The 26,958-nt window shown below is 31.4% G+C and overlaps 4 protein-coding genes across 4 annotated transcripts in view; 1 reads left to right on the top strand and 3 right to left on the bottom strand.

The window, feature by feature from the left end:
* The first annotated feature begins 1,085 nt into the window (after positions 1-1,085).
* Positions 1,086-15,641, top strand: LOC119830436. The gene is made up of 5 exons (XM_038353463.1): positions 1,086-1,410; positions 10,472-10,712; positions 11,970-12,103; positions 13,809-13,958; positions 14,736-15,641. Exons 1-5 carry the CDS (start codon positions 1,311-1,313, stop codon positions 14,885-14,887), a joined length of 777 nt encoding a protein of 258 aa, XP_038209391.1. The 5' UTR covers positions 1,086-1,310; the 3' UTR covers positions 14,888-15,641.
* A 957-nt stretch (positions 15,642-16,598) lies between these two features.
* Positions 16,599-18,816, bottom strand: LOC119830584 (protein takeout-like). The gene is made up of 6 exons (XM_038353653.1): positions 18,702-18,816; positions 18,512-18,601; positions 18,005-18,152; positions 17,511-17,644; positions 16,998-17,150; positions 16,599-16,762 (listed from the first exon to the last, which is right to left on the bottom strand). Exons 1-6 carry the CDS (start codon positions 18,781-18,783, stop codon positions 16,614-16,616), a joined length of 756 nt encoding a protein of 251 aa, XP_038209581.1. The 5' UTR covers positions 18,784-18,816; the 3' UTR covers positions 16,599-16,613.
* A 1,265-nt stretch (positions 18,817-20,081) lies between these two features.
* On the bottom strand, positions 20,082-22,752 carry LOC119830435. The gene is made up of 5 exons (XM_038353462.1): positions 22,589-22,752; positions 21,642-21,888; positions 21,240-21,373; positions 20,915-21,055; positions 20,082-20,533 (listed from the first exon to the last, which is right to left on the bottom strand). The coding sequence occupies exons 1-5, from the start codon at positions 22,695-22,697 to the stop codon at positions 20,382-20,384; spliced, it is 783 nt and encodes a 260-aa protein (XP_038209390.1). The 5' UTR covers positions 22,698-22,752; the 3' UTR covers positions 20,082-20,381.
* A 743-nt stretch (positions 22,753-23,495) lies between these two features.
* LOC119830437 overlaps positions 23,496-26,958 on the bottom strand; it is a 6,430-nt gene continuing 2,967 nt past the window's right edge. Inside the window, exons 3-5 of the mRNA XM_038353464.1 lie at positions 25,538-25,677; positions 24,759-24,902; positions 23,496-24,232 (exon numbers count right to left, since the gene is read on the bottom strand). Coding sequence (XP_038209392.1) covers positions 24,075-24,232; positions 24,759-24,902; positions 25,538-25,677 — 442 coding nt within the window. The 3' untranslated portion in view covers positions 23,496-24,074. The remainder of the gene's footprint in view (positions 24,233-24,758; positions 24,903-25,537; positions 25,678-26,958) is intronic.

The following is a 26,958-nucleotide window of genomic DNA, read 5'->3' as shown; positions in this document are numbered from 1 at the left end:
AAACGTGCCAATTTTCTTGGAGCAAATAATTAACTGACTAAATGAAGAGGGTAAGATACAATTTTAATCATATTATGACACTAATGTCGTTAATTGAACTTTCAACTCCGTTGTTTTATCGAACTGGCCGATGTACACTGATGTTTTTAAATTGATTTATTATCTATGCCTCGTACTTAATGGCGCCAATGTAATACTCAATTCAGAAAATTTCTCTTTATATTCTTTAGTTATGAGATAACTGTTACATCTCTGTTGATAATATTGCTATTATTGAAATGTTTTTAAATGTCTACATAACTGTAAACAATTTACATGATTTATGATATCTAACGTTTAGGGTTCAATAACCTTTAATTATTTCTTTTCTATAATCAATTATTTGTTGCTAGTAATTATTCCTCTTACGTATATAATAATTAAGCTGTAATATACAGAAAAAGTGGTCTAGTATACTATTGAGATATTTTCATACATAATATGTTCTGTAAACAATTATTCTCCACCTCATTACTCTCGTTCTCATTACTGTTGTCGTAAATAATTTATCACTATTAAGTATTAATTCACATGAAAAAAAAACAAATGTTTATAAAAAATAATAACAAAATATTCGTTATACTAATCTGAAAGATTTGAATTATTTGACTTGGTTGATTATAATGTTTTTGACTTTGTTTAAATTTGTAATGTATCTACAATTTTTTTATTATGGTTCTTTAGATATGCTTACACGTAAGTATTGTATGTATTTGAGTATCTTTTTCTCAAGAATAAGAGCAAGCAACCTATAAAATCAACGTGGAAATATCTACATTAATTACAGTTATAATGTAACAAGACTGCGATGCTTACAATACCATGAAATAAAACAATTATATTATCTAAGCATTACTCTCATGTTACGCATATGACATAACAAATTTGAAGTACCCATATATGAAGAAGCCCTGAGTTGTCACACGCCAGGGACAAAATAACAGAGCACGGCTCAGCACGTGGTGTTAGTAAATACCCGGTATACGGGTGGGGAAACAGCTGAGGGATGACGAAAATCGCGCCCGAATAAAACAACATCCACGCTTTCACTTCAAACAATATGAAACGCGCGCCTGTCCGCCTGCTGACCGAACTCGCGCTTATTGTCCATCGAACCTAATAGACTGCGGACGCGGGAAAATCGAAAAAAGAACTGTCAAAATACAATAATAAAAAAAAACGAAACGAGTAAAAAAATAATTAATGTGTTCAAATTGTGTATTTGTCCATTTTTGAAGTTTAGTTCTTTAGATTTGGTTATAATTTAGAAAATGAAAATGGCTGAAAGTTGCGTTAAAATGTTTTTCATCCTTTGTTTGACGGTTATCTGTCATACGGGAGAGGCTGCGGATGAAATCATAACGACACTACGTAAGTATCGTTATTATTTTACTTGTTTATTAAAATAAATCAATTATGATACAAAATTCCAAAAAATGTGTAAGTTATTCGAATAAAGTATTACATAAGTCATAACATTTTTGCATGTGTAAAATGTGTAATTTTTACAAAATATAGTGTTGCAAAACTTATCTGTAATACTCCGTAACTACATTGTCTTAAAAAGATTTGTCTTGCAAAAGAGATGACTCTGACAGAATTCATCGCGATGATCTTCCACGATCAATGTTGAAACGTTTGTTTGGCAACTCTTCGGAAAGTGACGAAAAGGCGACCTTTGCCTTTATCTCACTTTTATTATACAACCGCCAATGTCTATTTCAATATTAATATTTGTTTCTCTAATATTTTTGATTCATTTTTATAATAAACAGTCGCCATAGAATTAAATATATCCAATAGAAGAGTCTTGCTTAGTATCACTTCGTACGAGTGAAATAATAAGATAAATATTGAATTAAAGTGTAAAATAATTAAATTTGTTGATTATTTTTCTTTTCTGTCCAATATAGATTATTACACATAAGGAAGCCGCTAATTACGAAATCTTAATAAAATATTTTAACACGTCATAAAATTGCGTTTAAAATAAGAAGATAATGCAATACCTTGATCGAATGTTGCCTTAATTAAAACGATTGCTCAAATAACAATATTGCCAAATTTGTACTAAATAGAGTTGAATCGCTTTTAAAATTTGGTGAGATAGTGAATACGTCAGCATTCATTCATTACTTGTTATATTACGAGATATTTTATGCGACAAATTTCATAAACATTAAATATATGCATGTATACCATAGATAATCTAATAACTTAAAATAGTTTTATTTATTATTATTATTACACTCTCTTGGTTGAAAATTTGATATGGTTAATTAAAATTGATTGAAATCAATCATTTAGTAAGGTTGAACCTTATCAAAGTTCTTTTTAGAACCTTAGTTTATTTTGATAATATTGTTGTATTGTTCAACTTTTTTCGCTTCGCGCATGTAATCTTTTACGTAAATAATATTTAGTGATTTTATTTGGATAAGGGTATGATATGTATATCCCAGATACTCTAATAAAGTAAAGTTAGGTATATCGTAGATGATATCAATTTCGAATCATTTCAAAACCCGTCTCGGTAACATATCTTAACATTTATTCACAAATTATTGCTATCATATGAAAGTGTATTTAGGAGAGTAAGTTAATTTATTTTGATCAATTCGTGTATCATTAAACTGTGCCGTAACATCAGACATCTGCTTGTTTTGAAAAGCTTTTTGAACAAAAGAACTTATAGCATTTAAAATCAATACCAAAATAAAATACTAACAACGCTTACATAGTGTAAATGTGTCATTCATGCCATGGTCACTTTCGACTTTGACGAAATGCGTGTTTGTGCGTAAAATATACCGAAGTATATATTGATTATTTACCGTGGAGTTGCGTTGTCTCATATGCGTACATATACGCGGAAGGTTCATATGCACATAATAAAAATGTAAATAAGCTGATCCTGACTCTAAAGTGAGTTATAAGCACAAATATATACTATGCATGTGTGCAAAGAATATAGCTTTAATATGCTAGGAGGCAATTAACAATTTAAATGTCGATGGGTATGGTAAAGGATTTAAATACATTAAAGGATTTCGTGTCATCTGATGAGATAGTTAATACGAACTAATTTTTCGTGGAAAATTGAACTTATTTGTCGAGTTGCATACTTTATTTAATTAATATAATATTATAATATGTATATTCGTATAATTCAGATAAAAAGACTTTGAAAGCTCGATGTGACTTCCACTGCACTGTGCACTGCAAAGTGTATGTAGTAAAATAAAATACAATTTGTACTTACATAGATTAATTATTATCAATAATAAATTACGATTATTGTACAAGTATAATGTGGTGCTTAAGGAGAACTCGCGAAGTTTCCTACCTAAATTGTCAAACTTTTTGCTTTTTGACAGCTAAATAGAAAATGCCATGTCAAAGCTAAAAAAAGTGCAGTTTCTTACAAAAATGCAGACTGCGGGATAGTATAGGGCTTGTTTAACTTAATACATAAATAGATTTTTTGGCAAAACTTGGTATGTATGCTTTAAAATACCTATTTTATACAGAAATAGTATCTACTGATTGTTGAGGAAGATTCAACATTACTACATATACATTATTATTCTAAACAAAACTAAACCCTATATCACTGCTTTGATCTTAACCTTGAAAAAGCGTAGATTTCCATATTATTTAAACTTCAATTGAAATGTGTGACAAAGAAAATAACACTGTGAATTCATAAATAGGTAGCCTACGTGTATTTGTCGTTGGGCGTGTAATACATAAAACTTATAGAAGAATATAATTAAGATAGGAATCTCGAAAATAATCTTATGGTGATGAGAAATTGAGGCATAATTATATTAATTATTTAAATTAGCATAAAAATTATGCGTTGTTGTATTTTTTAATTATAATTATGAATTATCGAGAATGATACCGGACGTATATTTACATAAGTGTTTCGCCCATGCTTTAGAGTTTAGAGAATAAGTTCGATCGTGTTTATATTTTACGCACTCCGACTCTTTCATTCATATAATTTTATGTTCGGTTTTATTGTAAATTAACCAGAACCCGCAACCCGCAGCAACCCTCGCGTAGCACCCGGTATACTATTTTTGAGTAACAAACATCCATACATTCTTATAAAGTTTCGTGATGATATTATTTGGATTTCTAATTTTTACATTCAATTACATCTTCAGGTACAGTTTGTTACGATTGACTGTAATAAAATTATAGCATTAGGTTCCTGTGGTATTTACCAACATGGAGACAAACAGGAATTATTATTGAAAACCGTAACTTCTTTGTGATCGTAATGTTTTGGATTAGTATCGCATCGAAATATTGCACACACCATGACATACCATGTGTTTGCTGTGCCATACTCATGAAATTAGAATACTGATACATTAAAGGAATCAATGAGGAAGTTTTGAACAAAAACTATTTATAAAAAACAAAAGATCGTTACAAGGATTGTTAATGCCTGAAACAATACAATGCGACTGAACACCTTGAATAAATAATGCAGTATCTACTAGTTTTGGTAAGAGATGATTGCTAGCCTTGCTTCTCCTTTTGTGAAGCTATTAAATTTTAATGGGGCAAGAACGTGATATGATTCATTCGGTGCGTTGTTGAAATTCAGTCTATAATCGCATACACGACATTGACCTGATCATTGTTTTACTATGATCACATTGCAATTATCTCTTGTGTAACATTTCAATAAGTCCTTCACTTACGTTGTGTTTATTTTGTTTTATTGAATGTCATATCATATATGCTTCATTCTTTAATATCGTAATTACAACGTAAGCTTGTTTATATTTTATCGTTTATATTGCATTGTCTATAAACGAATAGAAAGAAAGATTGCAATGCGATAGTACAAGCGTTTAAAATACTGAGTCCTTTATTAAACAAACCGTTTGAAGAAATTGCACCATGGCTCGTTATTGTTCAACATCTTTTTAACTAGTTCAAAAACAATACACGCGTGATATACTCGTAGAATTCCAAACATAAAAGACCTTAAGGACCTAACTCTAATACGCCCACTAATAAATTTTATAAGTAACATTAAGTTTTTTGAACTAAACTTTCTTGCGACTGCATAAGCATACGATGAATTAACGGTTCACACTAAACCAAATGATAGCAAGCATTAAGACGAGGAAGTCAACAGCCTCTTATATCTATCTATTCTGGCAAATAATCGTGTCGCCGTTACCAAATGGGCTGGTAATTTGACCACTGTCCCGCAATCGGTGAGGCCTTGACACCACGTTGCGTCACCTTACGAAACACATTTGTAGTAGCCTCACGCCCACAGTGATATATCGAGATCTCTGCAATGCTGCTCTTTGTCTAGCTGGAGTCATGAATCAATTTTTTTGTATTCTAGTTTCCTTGAATAATGTGAGCTTCAAGGATGATGAGCATTGGAATAACCATAAAGACATCATTGTATTGTCCGATAAAAATAATTTCGGGTTCCTCGTCTTTATTAATATTTTAAAACTACATTTTGTTATAATAAAACAATATCATACATTATTTCAATGTCATTGAATATTATCATGCCTCATTTTTGATAGGATAAACGGAATAATTTTTTTTTAATATTTCACGTTTTGTTTATGTAAGTGCGAGCAGAGGAGCTAGTGAATCACCTGTTAGTAAGCGGTCACCGCCGTCTCTAAACATTAATAGAGGTAGGGAAAATGAGTTGTCTGCTTTTAAGGGGAAGGGATAAGGAAAAGATTGGAGACGGGAACAATGGAAAGGACTGAGGAATAGGATGACTCGTTGTCCTATTCCTCTCCTTTCTAGTCAATACCTTCATGTAAATTGACACCTTATTGTATCACATTGTTTAAAAAATACCTTCGAATGTAGTCCATTTTCAATTTCAATATCAGAAAAGAAAACAAATTTGTTAAAATTGAAATAAACAATTAAAAAGCTTCTTTATTGAATAAAAATTCCTTGCCAGTTGCAGCACGTAATATTTAATTGTAGATAGATAACGTATAGTTTATAATTATATTTACGTCACGTTGTTAAGTGTTGCTTACACACGGCGCGTATTTGGGTTTGCGAGGTTGTAATTGCCGTAGAGATAAGTTTTTAATTGCGCTTTTAAGTATTTGTTTGTTTTTTATTTATTACATATGTCTAGTGACAAATACCAAAGTATGAATAAAGATTAATGATGAATCCGAAGAACAGTAGATACGTATTTGTAGGAAGATACAGTCTACGATTTATTTATTTATTTATTCTTTATTGCACACTTACAAAATATAAAACATAGCAAAACTTAACAAATGCAACTTAAAACTAGTGTGCAAATGGCGGCCTAATGGCTAAAAGCCATCTCTACCAGGCAACCGTTGGGTAAAGGACAAAATATTTTATAGCGAAACGCACATAGGCAGGCAGGCAGTCTATTGGAAAAAAAAAATGAAAAATAAATAAAAAAGTAACAATAAAATATAATTTATGTACAGATACGATATACGATATATGTACTGATTGAAAAAAAAGGTTGCCAGTAACATAGGTTTACAAGTACCTAATTAATTATTTATTTTATTTAATTCAATGTTCCCTTTGCTACAACTTGCGTTAAAATATAATGAAACGATAAAAATATAAAATTAAACATTATGTTACCTATTTTCATTTATAACAAGCTTCAGAGACCTTTTCAAAATAAGAACACTATTTTATGCCAATACTATCCGCACATTATGTAATACGTGTGTTCAAAAAGTAAACCAAAAGTGTTTTATTATTATAAATGCTTTTATAAATGAGTTTGCGGCCATAATGCACTCTGTTTTATAACTGTTTGTTCATATCACCTCATACACATTAATATGCAGTGTCGATAGCTACCATTCAATTATAAATAGGCACAAGTAATTAGTTTACGCCACTCTGTATCTATGTAATGCAACATGAGTCATTCGCAACTTGTATATGCTAAAGTGTCAATTAATATCTTCACTTCAGTAATTTGTTGATCTACGAAACTGTATTTTATTGTATAAGTTTGTTCTATCATATAAATCTAATACGAATAAAAAGATATAAATGCAGTGTAAGTTTTTATGATGTTTATCAACTCAGTGTATTAAAAATAATATAAGAAAGGGATTCCAAAACTTAAACATATTCCTTATCTAAATACTGTCAATATATACCTACCTTATATTTAGAAATTTAAAAAATTTAACCTGCGTGCGCGCACCTTAAATACTTAATTAATGAAATGTTCTATTAGATAATGTTTTATTTTATGTATGAGGCGTATATAGGATACAGTCGAATATTTATATTTAATGTCTACTGCAATAAATAACCTAATTATTAATTAAACATTAATTAAATACAAAAAGTTTTATTAAATCTTAACCTTTCAGTATGAATATTTTAAATTTGCATTACATGTGACACATCTACTTATAGATATCCACACATGTATACTTACAAAAAATGTTTGTCCTTATTAAAATAGAAAGGCTCAAAATATGCAAGTCACGATTAAGAAAGACCTTGTAATTATTGTGTCGCAGTCATTCCATTTTAATACAAACGAATTAAAAATACGGCAGTTTTTAAGATGTTAATATTATAAGGTATATATATATTAATATTTTATATTCATTCTTGCATATATAATTAGCATCCGCGTAATATATATGTAACAAAAACAATAATCGGGTGTTTTCACGTCGAATGAATCATTCTTGCGTCCATAAAATATAACAAAGGTACAACAATAGTATGTCACAATGCTTAGATGTTACCCATTAAGCGTGAATGTTAACTGATTTACATAATGTAACAGATATCTTGTACGATAGTATATAGATGAATAAGCAACATTTATAACAAAGAATATTGAAATAAGAATTGGATTTTATGCTCATTTACTTATCCCTATATCGTGTAATATATTATCCCTCTGTGTATAAAACGTGTTTTTATCTTTCTTTTTCGTCAGATAAGCATATGGAGGTATTTTATGTTACGATTTGTGTGTATTTTATATGGATTTAGAAGCTAGAGAGGAACATAGGCTAGCTTTTACCGTTGATAAAACATCTCATTATAATGACTTGAATTCCTTTGACTACGCGGGCGACCTTTCAGTCAAAACATAATGAGAATTGATCAAGAAAATGTTATTAAAAAGTAAGAAATAATAAACATATAATATATAATATGTATTATAGTGTATTAAATATTAAATATATACATATATTTATAACATTTTAAAATATGTTAAATATATATTTATAACATTTTAAAACATTTCATCAGGGTTGAAGAAATTACAAGTATACCTCTAATTGATCTTAAATATGATTATTTATAGTTGCTTTCAAAAGCAAACAGTTATATCAAATCATAGTTAGCTTGTATATAAATAATACATAGCATAGGTTAACCTAAACCCTATTCGGTCAAACATCAAAAAGAAAAGCAAACATTATAATATGTAAATTTAAAAAATTCTAACTTTTAATTAATTACATAATTTGTATACAATTGTAAAATACGATAACGCGTAAATTAAATTTAACATAATATTCGAAAAGTATTCGGCGCATTTTACACGAATTTGCAAAAGTAGGTTTATGGGTTGTCGATTTCGTGATTACATAACAACCTGTGTACTGACGACCTTGTGTAACAGCGAGACGGCGTTCAAGTTCAAGTTATAGCTCATAAAAATATACGATTTTACAACTTCGGTGATAGCAGAACTAATTAGGGGATGTTGCAATTTGAGGACCAACTGAGTGTTCGTGTTGTTAGTTACAAAAACTTATGAAACTCGTGTAAAGGGAGAAGCCATCGGCAACTGAAACAGAGTTGTTGTCAACTCGTTCGGTAGTTAGTGGAACCTACTAGTATAGTGTGATGTTATCTGTGATGGAACATTATTGATTCATTAATTAGTTTGATGATTTTATGTCAATAATGGTTTTTTATATAGGACTTTGGAAATCTTTCGCAGCAATCCTCAGCAAGTTGCAATACGTGAATGGAGACCATTTTAGCGTTAATTCATTTTTTCGTTTCATTTATCTGCACTATTCTTTGGTGTTAAAATAATGGTGTATATTAATAATAGAAAAATTTAGATTTACAATAAACTGGTTGTTTTTTTTTTAATTATACTTAACGTACTTTTATATATATTTACATGTATGAAACCTTAAACTTTTTAGGGTCGTTTTACTGACTCATTATCGGTACTGACCTTTGATGATCACAATTTATCAACAACCCTGAGATTAAAAGGCAAATGTATGTGATATTTAATTACGTAAAGGCCATGGTCGAACATAAATAATAATCGGAACTTTTAAGAAGATTGACAATGCCAAGAAATTATTGTTTTAAAGATTAAATAATAAATCTTTATTTGCGTACTAGGTATAAATTCACCTCTTATTTCCATTAGCTATATTGATGGCGAATTTACATGTTTCGATGTGTTTTGTCCATATGTCAACATTCACCGTCGTTTTTGTTTGGAGACTTGGCATTTAGACAAATAGTAAAGTTGTTAATTTCGTAAAAATGTATCCCATAATATCCTTTGTTTATGAGAAATTATTCTTCTTCTTCTATTTTTTCGAAAAATTTCTCATTTATAAAAGCATTTCAATGCTATAAAACTAAAAATTAAATCCTTTGTTTATTTAATAGAGACACTAACACATACATGTTGACACTTTTCAGTTTTATTCCCATACTTTTAAGCAGATCCATTTATTTATATAAGCTACATCACATTTTATAGTAGAAATGAACCTTAGTACTCCTTAATTCTTATGGTAAATAAAGTTGCTTTCGCTTTGTGGTGTTGTCTATTGCAATCCTTTTTTTTTCACTTACACGATCGTAAATCATCAAAAATGACTGTTCTCGTGATTTATGAATGTGCCACGAAAAGTGTCAAGCTGATTCTTTATTTCTTAACAATTCGGCACGTGAATGATGAAAGATTATTCAAAATTTCCATTATTATCTTTACACTTTCGTGCTGTAGGTCATCGCTCGCTGGATCACCTTGCCTTACTGACCGCACTATCACGTGATTACATAACGTGCCTACTCAAAGGATTTGTTAGGTTTATGAAAATTATTCAATAACGCCATATATTGGCGAACATTAATTCTTTGAATAAAGATCGTATTTGTAAATGTTGATGATGATGAAAACAACATGAACCAAGTGTTTTAATAGTTTTAAAAATAAAAAGAAATGACCTAATAAGATTTATTTTTTCCTTTTACATCGTAACTATTCATATCTACTAAGATTCGCTGAAATCTGAAAGTTCACTATTAAAATTTGCATTAGAAACAACAAGAATATTTAATTAAATTTATCATGTAAAGTAAAATGTTCCCTTTAAATTTCCAGCGGAATATCTCCTGCCATGCAGTCGGAACGACCCAGAGTTGGACATATGCATCAAGAGGTCATTCAACCATCTGCGTCCCTATCTGGCCCGTGGCCTCACAGACCTGGCTGTACCACCCGTAGAACCTCTGCTCATTGACAGGCTGGTGATGGAAAACTCCGCTGGACCAGTGCGAGTTACCGCCGCTTTCAATAACATCACCGTGGTTGGACCAAGTAACTATACGGTTACTAAGATCAGGTATTTATTCTGGCCTCTTTGTTAAGAAATTAGCCTTACTTTTTTTAATACAGTTTTAAAAAAATTATCTTTATGCAAGTACAGAGCGATGACCGCTGAGTTTTCTACTTCTTAATAGAAGGAAATAATGAAGATAGGTTTGACGATAGAAGTAAAGGAAAGTACGTAGTAAGGCTTGGTAATGAAAAAAGTAGTTATCATATTGTACTATTTCACGCTATCTTCTGTGGTACGAAGAGGAATTTTACTGTAAGGGTCAAATAGATCTAATGTATTACTGTATGCAATATGGAAAATAACAACTAATATTATAATTTGTATCAAATTACGCTTGGCCAATAGTAATCAGCAGAATGACATTACAACACCGTAAAGTTCTAAGCAATCATAATACAATGGGTATGCGTGTAGCATTTTATCATTTATCTACTCACAATTATTACCAAAAGTATGTCAAGACTAAAAAGGAGACGATAATTTAGTTTCAAAATTACGTTACTTATGCTATTCTAAGCTTATTATTTTCGACCTTAGATAAGGAAATCTAAGTTTTACACGAAATGCGCACATTACGCAATGTTTAAAAATTATGCTTATATAATATTTATTTATTGTGAAAAAGCCAAGCACATACCACGTGTGTGCATGTTTTCTCGCATTAATTAACGGATGAAGCGTCGAAACCCAATTTTACATTAAACGTTTATAAATAAAATAAAATCAATTTTCATTATCTGTTATAAAAGTGATAATATGAATTTATGATTTCATTAGACAAATTAACACATTCTATACAATAGAATCTAAAATGTCTTCAATCTATTACATAAGTGTGATTTTAATAAATTTTATGAAGCCGCTTTTAGCTGATGTATGACAAATCTACAATTAATGCCAATAATATAACATACTGTAAAGATAATAAATAGTATGTTTATCTTTTAAAACTGATACCTTTTTAAATTTTGGCAATGTCATGCAGCTTTTTCTTATTGGCAAACTATATATTTAGAAATTTTGAAATTTTATAGAAAAAAATTGAGCACGAGGCGGGATTCGAATTCGTGTTTTTTGTCAAACCATAGCCTCTCGGCTACATCAGCAATCGAATTTCTTCTACTCTTTCGGTTTCACGTGCCTAAGGGACAACTCACTTTTATTCTTTCAAAATTTCTCATTTATAAAAAGCATTTTAATGCTATAATACTAAAAATTAAATACTATATATTATTAAACCAATTTCTATATGTATTTCAGATCGGATCTAAAGAAATTACGTATAGATATGGGTCTGGTTCTGCCGCGGATCGAGGTGACCGGCCGCTACGAAGTGAGCGGACAAGTGCTTTTGTTCCCCGTTAGATCCCAGGGAGATTTCTGGGCGTCTTTCAGTAAGTATCACTTTTGAGAAATTTTGAAAGAATAGAAAAATTCGATCACGAGGCAGGAAACGAACCTGCGTTTTTTGCCTAACCGTAGCAACGCCTAGCCTAGGCAAGAAACGCAGGTTCGAATCCTGCCTCGTGATCGAATTTTTTCTATTCTTTCAAAATTTCTCATTTATAAAGCATTTCAATGCTATAAAACTAAAAATTAAATTTAAGTATCACTTTTGTTTCGCTGGGTATCTTTAAGTTAATATTACTATTGATTTTATCTAAGTGTCTATTAGTTAATATAGCATTTGCTTTTTAACCTTTTAAAGAGGTTTTTATTGTGTGTTACATGCATACATTATAAAAATTGACCGGATGGAAAATAAAGGTTGGGGTTCGGTCGACTTAAAAGTCTTTAATTTTGCAATAGTATGTAAAATTGTCCTGCTAATATTATTAACGCGAAATTTTGTAAGAATACATGAATAAAGTTAATCTTTCACGCGACATCCTCTGTTCCCAACACGTTGTTGTTGACTGTATTAAATTTGAAACAGAGATGGAATATAGACTGGATTAACACATTACACATGGGTACCGAGTGAAGACGCAGGGTCCAGTAGTCTACTAAAAATTATCTAAAATACTATGAATACAATATTGAAATATGAATCAAAACGCAACGAAAATTATAGATCAATATCGGCTTATAATACAAATATGACACAGAAAATGAGATCTAGCTAATTCGAGTTCATATAAATTTTTAATTATTTGATTAATTACATCAATTTGAAAACTTAGTAATTTTTTTTTACAGCAATGGACTATCCGTTTGCTTTTTATAATTCTTCCTCACAATCTTGCATTTAATAATTTGTTATAATATAATTTTCGAATTTTACATAGTACGTCATAACATTACGTATTAATAAATTTAGTTTACTTTTAATAGTTGTCGTCCTTGTACTTCAGTGATTGTTTAAAAACTCCTTAACATATGACGTTGAATTAAAACACTTTCGAAAATAATTTAATCTTATTTTAAATGGCCTCCGATATATCTTGAATTGCAAATATTTCGCGGAAGAGAGATTAAATTGTAATAAGTTTAAGGAACACAACTGTAATGACTCAAAGAATTTGCTTACGTTCATCAATAACTCAAATATTTAAGCATATTCATAACATGTTTATATATTAATTATATTATTATGGATTTTATGATATATTTATTACGTAATAAGCGTATTAAAAGTTGTAAGTTCCGCATTTTTAAGAAACGAATTTTTCTATTCAGTAATTGATTTTTAAATAATAATAAACATAGTTTCATAGTGGAAAATTATAAATTCACGACATTATTGTATTGTCACCGATTCTCGAGTCTCGATTCCGATTGGGTGAAAATCCAGTCTATAGGATAACAGACTCCTGACACAAAAATTCAAAACAAAAATGTAAGGAATTGTCTCTATGATTCCATACATTTTATACCAAACTTGTGGTCCGCCCCGGCTTAGCCTGTGGTACATATATAGCCTATAGCCTTCCTCAATATATGGGCTATCTGACACTGAAATAATGTATCAAATCGGACCAGCAGATCCTGAGATTAGCGCGTTCAAACAAACAAACGAACTCTTCAGCTATAATATTAGTATAGATTTGGCCATATTCCATATCTCAAACAAAAATTCTATACACCAAAACATTATAGGCGACGTGGCGGCCATAGTGAAGATCTTCGGCAAGGAGTCCGTGCGACAGGACACCAAGTTCCTCACGGCCGATAGGATGCTCGTGGACTTCAAGCTGAGGGGCTCGCGGTTCAAAGTGAGAGACACTGTGAATCATGGCAGCGTTATTGGTATGATACTTTTATATTTTAATGTTTTGGATATTATGTGGAAGTTGGATTATCGAGATTGTATGAAGAGTCTGGCAACGAACGGATAATTAAAACATTTTTCGAATGTTGCAGTTATAGTAGTCGATTAAAATTATTTTTAATAAAAAAAAAATCAATTGTCTGGGTTTAATTGATCAAAAATGATGCTTGGTCTTCTCCTCTCCTTAATTAATATCTGTTTCCTTCTTTTCTACTCATAGAATATATTTACTATTATATGTCTAAAACTAAATCAGCTCGTATTGATTGCCCCTGCAGGTATATAAACCCTAATCTCTCTATTATCGGCTCTCGAAGCCATATTTTGCAATGGAATGTTAAAAAATCGATCAATGAATAAAAACATTTTCAATTCTTTAAATAAAAATCCAGAATAGACTACTATTCTAGATTTTTTTTCTTTTTACTTTTGTGTGTGGGAGTCGAGCATGCTTCGGCACGAATTGGGCAAGCTCGCACCGGGGAAGTCCCACACCCCCACACAAAACCGGCATGAAATAGTAGCATGCTATTGTGTTTCGTACGGTGAGGGGGGAGCCGGTGGTCCGTATCCATTTTTCTCGCTCTTTCCAGTCCATTCTTTCTTTCCAGTCATCAATCCTTTCCTTATCCCTTACCCCTTAAAAGCGGGCAGCGCATTCGCGGAGACATTCTCTGACCTCCTTCAGGACCTCTGGTCACCTAGGCTAATCACCAGCTCAGTTGTCCGCTGTGACATAAAAAACCCTATTTCAGGAGAAGCGATGAACCAGTTCCTAAACAACAACGCGGCAGAGATCATAGACGAGATGCGTCCCGCCGCGGCGGCCGCCATCGCCAAACATTTCAAAGTGTTCCTCAATGCCGCCTTCGAGAAAATTCCCGTCGATCTCTGGCTTAAGCCTTGATTCCTTTAGGTCTTGATCGTTCTAGACTTTAGTATATCGTGTGGTGTTCTGTTTGTGCGTCTCCGTATCTTGTGTTCAGTATTGATTGGATTTGTGATTTTTTAACTTTTTGATGTTTGAAATTTCTGTTTTATAATGATTGGACTGTACAGTATAGATTGTGAAAGTTTTTGTATGAAATTATATGAAATCTATGTTTCGATATCACTTCTATTAATTTAAGATGCGAAAAAAGTTCCGATGTACTGAACAAACTTAAAAAAATATGTTTTGAATAGTGCTAAATTTTCCAAGATCCTTTTTGATTTCTTATTGATTGTTAGGCAATGTAGTGAAAAAATTCAAGAAAATTTTAAACTTTCTTATATTCAATTGGCATTGATAAACAAACAGTGAGAGTATGTAAAACAGTGTTGTAGCATTTATTCACAAGTAGTGATGTAAGTTTAACAAACAAATGTCTTACAAGTATTGTGTATTTGTAAATAGTTTTTATTCTTGATTGTTTCTTAATGTTTGTTTCACGAAACAAATTCATATAAGAAACAAACTTTAATTGAATAAATTTTCATCGAAAAGTCTTTGTGTCTCACGCTCAGTATAAAATATGGGACGAATTAGAATATTTCAATTGGATTTAAAGCTTTATTTATTTAGCTGTAGTTAGTATTTAAGACATTATAAATGTGCGACCGATCTGAATTTTATGTGAGTGATGCTGTGTGAATATCATGAATAAAGTATTCTACCAAAATTTTATATTTCGTTTCATTTCTACTAAATAACAATTTAAATAAGAATAGTAACAAGTTTCATGAGAAATCGTTTTATTGCCTTCACTGACATATTTCTACATTCATTCCTAAATAAATAAGTTTTCATTGTAGTCAAATATAGCTTATGTATAAATGTAACTAAAAATGTCAAAGTTTATATTTTAAACTCAAAGATTAAGCCACCAAAGCTCTATACGTTGTGTATATGTATTATGTATATATAATAGTACTTTACCAACCTTAATTACGAGTAAAATCGGGCAAATGATAAAACAGCCCATAATTAACATACTTTCATTGATGCTCACTAGATTGGACACTACATTCGCGTTCAACTAATTCGCCTGACGAAACCTGCCATCAGTTCTAGTTACATACTCGCATTAACAACGTAATTTGACGTAATTTTACAACCAAAGTATGGAGCAACGGCTGTAAAAGTTACGCATTTATGAAGGTACGTTTTAATGAGATTTGATAATGTCTCCATAATGTATAGATCAATGCTTATATGTAGTCTAGCTTTGCTCCGCGGTTTCATCCGTAAATAATGCCAAAGGCAAAACCTTTTATCAGCTGTTTTAACCCTAAGGGTCAAAAAAGTTATCGATGGTTGTTCTTGGGTTTTCAACTATTCTCATTGCATTATTATTACCCCTAGAGGGTTTGCTTCTTGTGTGTGTACTTACAGTGCAACTTGACTTTCTTTGGACGAGCCCTATGAGACATACTTTTGCATTTATAACATGAACATGAAGAAAGTATTATTAAAATTTTGAAATAAATTTTGTGTATGTTTAATACATACATACATTTAGAATGTTCGGGAAAGTCAATTTTTAAACTAACACACTCTGTTACAAGTGGCAATTTTTTTTATTCAATCTTATAAAAAAAGAAGAGTATTATGATAAATAATAACATTAAGTAGGTAAGTAAATAGACTATTTTTAAAATAATATATCATCTGCATTTAATGCGCCAAACGCATGTTCGGCTAATGGTTTCAGAAATTCCCTCAGAGCCTCCTCTATGGGCTCTTGAAGTTCTTCAGATAGTTTGTCCCAGTTCTCGTTCAAGAATTTATTCATGGCGGCACCTGAAATCATAACACAAACATAAATGTGCTCCTATTATTGACAGCTCTATATATATATACTATACAATAAATGTTATTCAAGGTGTATTATTTAATTATTAAAATATACTTTTACCGAAAGCATTTCTCATTAATAACGTACGTATCTAAATGAAGACATAAATTTATTTGGAGAGTATTGGTGCCTTTTTGATCAAGCAGAAAAAAATAATTTAATCAGTTTCATCAAACGTACCCAATTCGCTATCACCTCCAAACAAATTCTCCATGTGCATAGATGCATGAGCTACATGGAATTTCACTTTTAGATCCTTACATAACAACGTGTCAGGTCCATTTGACGTTTTATTTCTACCCAATAGAATAGTCACAGTTGCATTTATGTCACCTGAAATTGTCAAGGCAAAGTGAGGGAAAAGAGAAAAGGAAACCATACAATAATTAATATCACTAAACAAAACTGTTAATCATTATAATATTCAGTTTTGGCTAAGATAGCCTATAGATAAGTTTCTTTAGTCAACCGAGGTCGAAATGGATCAGATTATAAAAACTTTGATACTGGTTTACATAATAGACTATGGAGAAGCCTCATATATAACCATTTGTGTAATACCTACTTCTTATGCAATAGAATACAATAAGAGTAATTGGTAACATTAATTGTTAGTATTGTATTCTAAACTATTTCAACAACAAGAAACAGTCATATTTATGAGTGTCAATGTCTAATATTATGTGTACTCACCATATTTAGAAGTGAATTCACCATCTCCTTCTACTGGTAACATCAGTAAATGTCCCTTAAGGTTATAATGACCTTTCATTCTCAATTCGGGAATGTGCAATTTAGCTTCTATTTCATGTTTTTTGGAATGTACTCTGGAAACAAATTGAATAGAGTTAAAGGACAGAAAGTGACAATGAAACGACCATTATATTTAAAATGCACCGAATCTTTTCCATCTGATTATTGGAATGAAATTAAGGCAGTAGGCGAAAGAGAACTTATACAACAATTAGTCCTATATTTTTCGTGATAGAAAGGTACTTTTCAGTTTATTTGGCTGCTTGCCCATTGTTTATCCGGATAACCCGAGATGAAGAAAGCCTAAAACTAATGAGGACAGATTTTTTTGATTCATCCTTCCCTATATATGTCCGTTTGACTTTATTCCGTAGATACATACTAAAAGTACAAATTGTCTCTTTACAATATTAATGCAGATTTCTCCAACTTACTCAACATCAGTCAACCGCATAGTTGATGGGCCTCTCACAGATACATCTTTAAATGACGACGTCATAGATATAGGTCCAGTGTGCTGCTGCACGGAGAGCGATTTTATTATCAGTGGTTCACATGGTGGGATTTTGTATTTGGATATTCCTAGCAAGAAAGAGAGAGTCAGTGCTGGACTATACGAAGTCTGGCGAAATTGTGATTGTTAAATGATACTGTGAGCTGATTGCTTGAAAATGTAACAGAAAATAAGTATATTTACCTATTTTGTTTTTTATTACCTTCAGCTATACATAAGTTATTTAGAAATACAAATTATATACCTAATATTGTAAGCTGTAATTAAAATAAAACCGGATGGCTTAATCAGGTAAAATAAATTTCTGGACGATACTGATTTTATGAGATTTTATGAGTTGATATAAATAATTTCTCAAGGATGTAAATTTAATAAAATAGTTTCAAGTTGTGTTAGTTCTATTAATGTATAATTTTGAAATACTGACCTGAAGCAAGCTGCGGAATGTATTTATTCATTGCATCTCGAAGACATCGTCCTAAGGCCTTTTCTTCTTTCGGACAAATGAATCCACCGACTGAAAATAATGTGTTAGATAACAAAAATTACGAGTAAAATTTAATATATACTTTAAATCATTTTAAACATTTACTTTAGGTAAAAAAAATTCAACTCACAATTAACGTAACTCTTTTCATCACACCAAACTGAACCTAAAATAAATAAACTTATTCCTAAACCACACCACATCTTTACCATATTGTATCTTAATAAATGTGTCCTACGACACGTTAGACATGAAAATAACTTTAATTATAAACAAAACGTGATGATTGTAGTGAAATAAATTATTGATAAATCTATTGGATATTATCTCACGTTCTCATCTGGCTGATATGAGGAATTGTCCGTACAATGATAAGTTACTATTGCAACATCGAGAAATCAAATAGAAATATTCAAATAATCGATGATGAGACGTATTACCTTTGCTTTGGCAATGTCATCAGCCCAGATATGTTCCCACTGCTGGGACACAGGCTTTCTATGAGGGTTAAAGCCATAATCCACCACGCTGGCCAAGTGCGGGTTGGCATATGTCACATGTCGTCGAACTTTTGATTCTTGGACATGCCGGTTTCATCACCATGTTTTCCTTCACCGTTTGAATCTGTGGTGATGTTATCCACATGTGCAGATAAATTGAAAAATCTTTTTATTTCCTGCACGCTCGCCCGCTCTCGAACCCCGACTTATCGATTTTGAAGTCCGAGTTTCTCACCACTAAGCTACCACTGCTTTTTTGCTTTGGCAATAAAGGTAATTTATTAATAATTTTCGGCAACTAATTTATTTTAAGAATCTTTGAATTTATTTCAAACAAAGCAAAAATCTTAAAAAATATGATACTGTGCCTGTTTTAAATTTAATTTAAAAAATTACATTTATGACATAAAAACTTGACATAGTTTGTGTCCGTGACCACGTGGCTTAAAACTTACTTTAAGCCCGGTAAAATGTTTAAAATTTCTCAGTGAATCCGAACAACGATGCAATGAGTACCTATTCAGCTGTATTGAAAATATTAATCTAATACTTTTAAATAAATGATACTTATTCTTCCACGCTCCAGAGCGATGACGATGCAATAACTTGCACTTCAGTGTCGTCAGATCGACCTAAAACCCCTGCAACTTAACTTTCAACCTTATTGTTGTGTCTTACGATTGAAATTTATAAATGTTTGAGTATAGCCAAAGTGCAATGTTGTAATGTAAAGTGACGTAAGGTTTGTAGGCTAGCGACCGCAGGCTTGGCACAGTTTTATTTAGTACAAGTATACGTTGAAACGCGTCTTCTTGTTTGCTTACCACAGAAGTGCGTTCAAAATAGTATCTAGATGACCTTGTGTTGGATTTTTTTCTACTTTTCGTTAAATTTACATCGCAATTCATTTGTTGCGAGATATATCACTGAATTATTTTATAAAAAGTCAAACGAGGTATTAATTACAAAATTATCATAATTAAATGAGAAATGTAATGAAGCACAAATTGTTTATTTTTTATCAATTTAATACAAGGTACACACAATAATCTGAAGAAAATGCAGCGTAGACAAGACTCGTCACTCGACAACGAAACATCGTCGAACATACATCGCATTTGGAAACAATAAATTAAATAAATAAGCCTTCAGCAATAAATAATTATACTCAATCCATACAGTTTAATTATACGGATACTTATTCAACATCAAGGTGCATTATTGCACCAGTTATATCGTTTTATGACTAGCACTAAGATAATTGCGCAGATAATAAAACAAACAACACAAAATGTTAAGAACAGGTGGCACTAAGCAGGGAACACCATGTTGGGAGGGACGTGCTTCAGGAATTTGTTAGCGATGTCCTCTAGGACCATGCTGAGAGCTGTCTCCACTGCTGGTTGAACTTCTTTTGCCAATTCGCTCGCATGCATGTGTACTATGTGTTTTGTTACCATTTCTGTGAATGAACATGCTTAGTTTTATAATCAAATCACGCAATGTAAAGGTATGTAAGCAATTTATAAAGATATTACAATTTCAACTGTTCTGAAAGTAACCACTAATAACACTAGTCCATATTGACTAGTGGTTTAATAAAATATACTAATGGTTTCGGTTGCGATTATAATATTAGGTGCTAGGCATTCATCGTTTGGAAACTCGATGTAAATACTTATTATTTTATTTATTGAACTAAATGCCTGTTTTTTATCAATGTTAAAAGTTTCCTCAGACCTATCTGTATTCCATAAGGATTTGTTATAAATAAAAACTTACGGTAGTTTTATTCATGTTCAAACTTATTAGTGTTTAATGATAACTCCGTTATCAAACTTACCCATTTCCCCGGTAGTAGAATGAGCTTCTTTAAGACTTGCATCCAACGGTCCGGCGCAACGCAATTTCACATTAGCGTCTTTAATTACTATCCTTTTGTGAACTTTCGCACCTACAGCGTCAAGAGCTGCAGTACATTGAGCTGAAATCATATTTTTTAATAAGTATATTAATATATTAATTGTGTAGTCTAAATGTTCAAGCGATACACTATAACAGGATAAGAACACTTATACAGATATAAGAAATAAGAGGGAGAGAAGTTAGGACATTACAAGACGGAACAGAAAAAGAACACAAAATTCTACAACTTCAAGGAAACTTACTAAAATTAGCAGATATGAAGCCCGTGGATTCGACAGGTAGCATTTGGAATTCTCCAATTATAACGTACTCTCCCGACATCACCAAGTGTGGAAGGCTAATGTTACCAGACACCTTTAAATCTTCTGGGTACACGCTAGAAGATATATTAAATAAATTAAGAAAACAAAATTGCAGGTTTTGGTTGAAATGCATTGTAGGAATCGAATTTATTTTGGAAAATTATGAAATATGATACTTTATAAAACTATAATACATTTAAAATATATTGTGTGTGTGTAAATACTATAGCAACCTTATATAGTAAATTAACTTTAAGTTACAAAGCAAAAGCTGTTGTTTTTACCAATATTTCCAACGTCTACCCCACAATATAAAATAACAAATCTTTAACATATACTTACTCCAGTTTATTAAACGTGTAATTTGTCAACCCATCAAGCTCCAAATCCGAGAGCCAGGCATCATATTTGAATCTATTTTGTGGCATATTGTGCTGCCTCAATCGTATGCTTGGTACCTTCAAGGGCTCAAGGGGTTGGATCCCGAATGAGGGGATGCCGTGAGCTAGCAGCGCTCTCGCTTGCTCAGCTACCCGTTTAATGCATTCACCAACATTGGGGTCACTGTAGTGGCAAACTGGCTTTTGTGCTAAAATATAAATGGATAAGAATTACAATATCGTTTGCATGGAAATGCATGGTGCATCTTAACCCTCGACGCAAAAACGACGAGGTGTTATAACTTTGACGTATTTGTGTGTGTGTGTGCCTGTATGTCTATCTGTCTATTTCTTTGTGTTATCGTAGCTCTGATTTTTTTTTTAATCTGACGAATATAGGCTCTGATCATAAATTGGCGGAATAAATATATTTTCACAACACCCAATATAGATGGCCGCAAATAAAAATAGTGTACAGGCGTTTTGCAATTTACTTCCTAATAACCCATTTATAATTTTATACTTTAACGATCTAAGCGATAGACCTCCTATGAGGGTTCAGTCCATAATTCACAATGCTGGCCAAGTGCGGGCTGGCAAATGTTTCACTTGTTAATTAATAATAAACTTTACTATATACATTTACACATTATGTATATATATTTAGGGTTATTAAAAATTCCCGCAACAAGAACTATATACTCGTACCACAGATAACATAATACTGCTCGTACAAAAAGATAAATAAAAAAAATTGGTTCTACCGTATGAGTTTCGTTAAAAAAAATGGTAATGGTTTTTAATTGTTTGCTTTCGCACATTCATTAATTTATGTTTGTTTGAGCAATCTATGAAATATCTTGTAATGAGAATTTGTACTTCATTATATAAACTGTGTTCTTTCCTTACCCATTTCTTCAATATTTTCATCGTTGACCGTTTCATTTTGAGGCACCCGTTTCGCTACAACATAACTTACACTAACTACTAACAAAAACTTCACAATTGCTCTGAGCATATTGTCACTGAATCGACCAGAATTATCTAAGTCTCCCAATGAATTACTCTGCCTTTATAATAGTTTGAACTGGTCGATCATACACTCCATATGTGGCAGTAATTTAGCCTCGTTCTTAAGGTCTCCAGGACATAAGTAAATGAAGTAAATACTGGTAGGATTAATGACCTTAGATAGTGTAGTGATACTTGCACATTATTAACGTGTTTTTTATATAGACGCGTATATAAAAACTTGCTAGGCATAAGCCTAGAGCCTATGTTATAAAACAGGAAAAATTACTGATCTTTAAACTAGGTTCCCTAATCGGAATTATCAAAATACTGCTTTGTTTATTTATTACAAATGGAGAGCATAATAAATTAGCAATTGAAATGATACAAATTAAATATTGAAAAATAAGTTATAAAAACCTCTTTTTCCAGAATAATTTTTTAATGGCATATTCTTGTCTTAGTATTATTATAAATTATTAGTTGTCCTATCCAATATTAGTTGTGCCCCGAGATTTCACTTAAGTGGCACGTGATGTTATGATATAGCCTTAAGTATTCCTCCGTTAATGGACTATCTTGCACTGAAATGATTCGAATTGGACCAGTAGTTCCTGAGATTAGTGTGTTCAATCAAACAAACAGACTCTTAGCGTTTTAAATTATTTATCATCCAATATTTATAACAGCGACAAAGTCAATTAATTCTCATTTGAGTAAAAAGGAAGAAATGATTTATAGCAAGGATATGTCTAGGAAGTAAATAGTATAAAATTGAGGCTAACGTGTAAAGAAAAGGCCACTATATACTAAAAAATTTAATACAGTAATTTTCACCAATACAATAGAATACATAGTCCGATAATTCCGTTTTTATACCAAATGTTTCTAGAAGCGTCTCTTAAAATATATCTTCTCAATACTCGTAAATAAGTTTGCTATGAATTTACAAAGCATTTATAAAAAAACGGAACGATTTTAAGTAGATTTAATTCTTTGGTGTTAACCGCACTCTTGGTAAAAAAATAATTTACAGTTATTATAAATATATTAAAGTCTAATCACTAATACGAAACTAGCTAGAAACCGTGACGTCGATTGCGAGTTTATCATATTTAAAATGACTGCCACAATTTGTTTGTCGAAGATAGTATAGTAGGAAATAGTAGAAATGTAAAATTGGTAATTAAATTCTACTAAAAGAATAGAGATTCCGATATTTGGTTTGACATTTAGATAAAGTAAGCTTTACAATTTCTAACACCTTTTTTCTATCGGTTATTTTTATACGGAACTTTAAAGTGATTCCGAAACTTCAATACTCCTAGCTTATTCTTAAAAATACATATGTACAAATATCACACAGTCGTCAATAATAATAAATTTATGCGTCTTCCACCAATATCTCTTTAAGTGGTATATTTGAGAGTATTTTATTGAAGAAAGCTTTGAAGATGGCGGCGCTGCTCTCTTCTATCAGTGGGTTCAGAATATCCAGAACAACTCCTGGACTGGCGTTGAAGAATGCGGCTGCTGATGTTGCTGTGGAAAAATGCGTTTATAACATTATTGTTTTAAAATGTGAAAGATATAATTACATTAAAAATACAAATTGGGCCTCCTATTCATATTATTTAATATATTCATTTTGTGCATATTTATCATGGGTTATTGTAATATACCATAAAATTAAATTCCCGTGTACCGCACAAGAGAGTATTATAGCTCAGATGCATTTAATAAAATTATTTTTTAGCATACAGTTTGCTATCCTACATGCGACAAAACTTTTTTCCGACATTTTCGTGACAGAAATTGTAGAAGTTTTTGTGAATAATAAATAAATCAGAAAAAAATACGGGCTAAATAGGCGAGATATATAACACAGCGCCATCTAGTCAAATTGTTTTTATTAACTTTAAAAAAAAATTATGGTCGTCAATTTACTTATATTCTGCATTGGCTTCCAACGTTGAAACTGTTTTTTGCTTTCTTCCCAGCCGACCCTCCCAAAAAAAGTTCATCCATTAAATTAAATTCCGTAAATTTCAATAATGAAGTCTCTTACCAGCAACCGGCCTCTCAGTATCGTCTACAGCAATCTGGCCGTGGCCAATTTTCAGCTTTGTGATAATCTTCTCAGGCTGCAAGTATTCCACACCATCCCTCTCAATTGCCTTCGCTGATCCTTTTACTAACACTGTGATTCCAGCTGAAAATTATAGAAAAGTCGATGTTAATGATGCATCCTCAATTGGGATTAGGCTTAGTAAATTAATTAAATTCTAGAATTTTCCTTTTAACTTTTCATGAAAATTATGGATTAATATATAAAAGGTTTAATGCATATTCAATAAATTAATAAATGGGTATTTTGAAATATTTCAAATTCTTTAATCTTATATATCCGAGCAAGAAATAACTTATAGACTTTAATTAAAACAACTTAATAAAGTTCCATTAAGAAGTAACAATAGATAACACCTTGAGTTATTTCCCTTCTGATAGTTAATTCATCATCATCATCATCATCAGCCCATACATGCTCCCACTGCTGGGACACAGGCCTCCTATGAGGGTTCAAGCCATAATTCAACACGCTAGCCAAGTGCGGGTTGGCAGATGTCACATGTCGTCGAACTTTTGATTCTTGGACATGCCGGTTTTGTCACGATGTTTTCCGTCACCGTTTTAAGCAGTGGTGATGTTAGTCACAGGAGCAGATAAATTGAAAAATCCTGCACGCTCGCCCGGTCTCGAACACCGACTTATCAATTTTGAAGACCGAGGTTCTCACCACTGAACAACCACTGCTTTTTTTACCATTTTTTTTTTTTTATTACTTACTAAAATTGCTCTTAAGTTTCCCTTTGCCACTGATATCCAGGGTGAGTATCCGGGAGCCGCGCACATCATAATCTGCGGTCACAGCCAGTTTGGGCAGGACTAACTTCATCTCGCCTATGTACTTGTTGTTCAGGTTCAAACTGAAAACAATTTAATATTGCTTATCAAAACATACATTGAGACAATTATTTATGAGCTATTAAAAATATAGGTTTGGTCAAATTCTGAAACACAAAATATTAAATATTTTAAACACCCAATAAGAAAAAAAAAACACTTTATATAAGTGACTTCACTAGACAAGCACATAAGTAAATAGAAGTGTTGAAATTTGATATATAAAAAAAAATATTATTCATTTAACGTTCTGTAAAGCAATTGTGTCATATTGACGTATGTTAAACTTGAAAATTACATAAACTCCGATGAAAAACAAACAAATCATTATTCTATGCAAATCAAAATAACATCTTGAGTAATAGAGCATGACACTTTTGTAAGCGTTGTAATTTATTGGTGAAATTTTCTAGTTCGGCTATTAATGTAAATATTGAGAAATTGTTTTTCTTGTACCGGTTAATAAATATATATACTTTCCACGAGACCGTGATCTGTAAACCGCTAGTTAATGATTAGTGTCAGGGTTTAATTTCCTTCGCAATCTTATTACTTATTAGTTCTCTCGTAAATTTGGCTATTTATTTAATTACCAACCGTCTAATTGAATTATTAAATAAATCTTATGCGGTCAGTATTAGTTCCTAACCTACTTTCAATTCTATTGCGACTCTTTGATAATAAACTTATTTTACACGTCTTTATTTTACATAGCGTATATTTTTTTAACATAATCAATTGTGAAGTCAATTGTGGAAAGAAAGTCCTGATTATTTGTTGAAAAATCTGTTTTCTAACATTTTTGATGAATCATAAAAATTGCATTCTTGTAGATTAAATAACTAGTAGACCATGAGCCAGTGATGAAAGACTTATTCAGTTATTATAATTATAACCGTACCAATATTACGCTGAAATTATATTGTTTTGATTATTAATTATTATTTTATTTCTTGTCCGAAATTATAACATGAAATCGCATATTCAAATTATCTTTATGTATTTGACCGGATGGTGTGATTTTTATTTGAAAACTTAAATTTTAAAAGTTTAAAGCAAAAAATTTCAACTTAAAAATTGTAATAGGTATATTTTACAAATATGCCATAAAATATAACTATGACGAATTTGCTGCATGCATTTGACACGCCTGTTAAAATTACATTGCTAATTACAATGACCACAGTAACTATATTTTATTATCGAATGCGAAATATTTCATTGGTAATAGTATATACCTAGTCTTGCCATAAATATTGTAATAAAGAAAAAAGAAAATTGTTAACTGCAAATAACATTTATTA

The sequence above is a fragment of the Zerene cesonia genome, chromosome 11, assembly GCF_012273895.1.
Source record: "Zerene cesonia ecotype Mississippi chromosome 11, Zerene_cesonia_1.1, whole genome shotgun sequence".
In the NCBI taxonomy this organism is placed as follows: domain Eukaryota; kingdom Metazoa; phylum Arthropoda; class Insecta; order Lepidoptera; family Pieridae; genus Zerene; species Zerene cesonia.
The sequence above is the reverse complement of the archived record's forward strand: the minus strand, read 5'-3'. Positions and strand labels throughout refer to the sequence as shown.

Excerpts from the sequence above, each read along its gene's own strand:
- LOC119830436 (XM_038353463.1), top strand. The coding sequence starts at position 1,311 with ATGAAAATGGCTGAAAGTTGCGTTAAAATGTTTTTCATCCTTTGTTTG. Across the intron at positions 1,411-10,471 it reads TGAAATCATAACGACACTAC|CGGAATATCTCCTGCCATGC; the intron begins GTAAGTATCGTT and ends TTAAATTTCCAG. Across the intron at positions 13,959-14,735 it reads GAATCATGGCAGCGTTATTG|GAGAAGCGATGAACCAGTTC; the intron begins GTATGATACTTT and ends ACCCTATTTCAG.
- LOC119830584 (XM_038353653.1), bottom strand. The coding sequence starts at position 18,783 with ATGGTAAAGATGTGGTGTGGTTTAGGAATAAGTTTATTTATTTTAGGT. Across the intron at positions 18,153-18,511 it reads CATTCCGCAGCTTGCTTCAG|GAATATCCAAATACAAAATC; the intron begins GTCAGTATTTCA and ends CTTTCTTGCTAG. Across the intron at positions 17,645-18,004 it reads ATGCGGTTGACTGATGTTGA|AGTACATTCCAAAAAACATG; the intron begins GTAAGTTGGAGA and ends ATTTGTTTCCAG.
- LOC119830435 (XM_038353462.1), bottom strand. The coding sequence starts at position 22,697 with ATGCTCAGAGCAATTGTGAAGTTTTTGTTAGTAGTTAGTGTAAGTTAT. Across the intron at positions 21,889-22,588 it reads TGAAAATATTGAAGAAATGG|CACAAAAGCCAGTTTGCCAC; the intron begins GTAAGGAAAGAA and ends TTTATATTTTAG. Across the intron at positions 21,056-21,239 it reads CTTCATATCTGCTAATTTTA|CTCAATGTACTGCAGCTCTT; the intron begins GTAAGTTTCCTT and ends ATATGATTTCAG.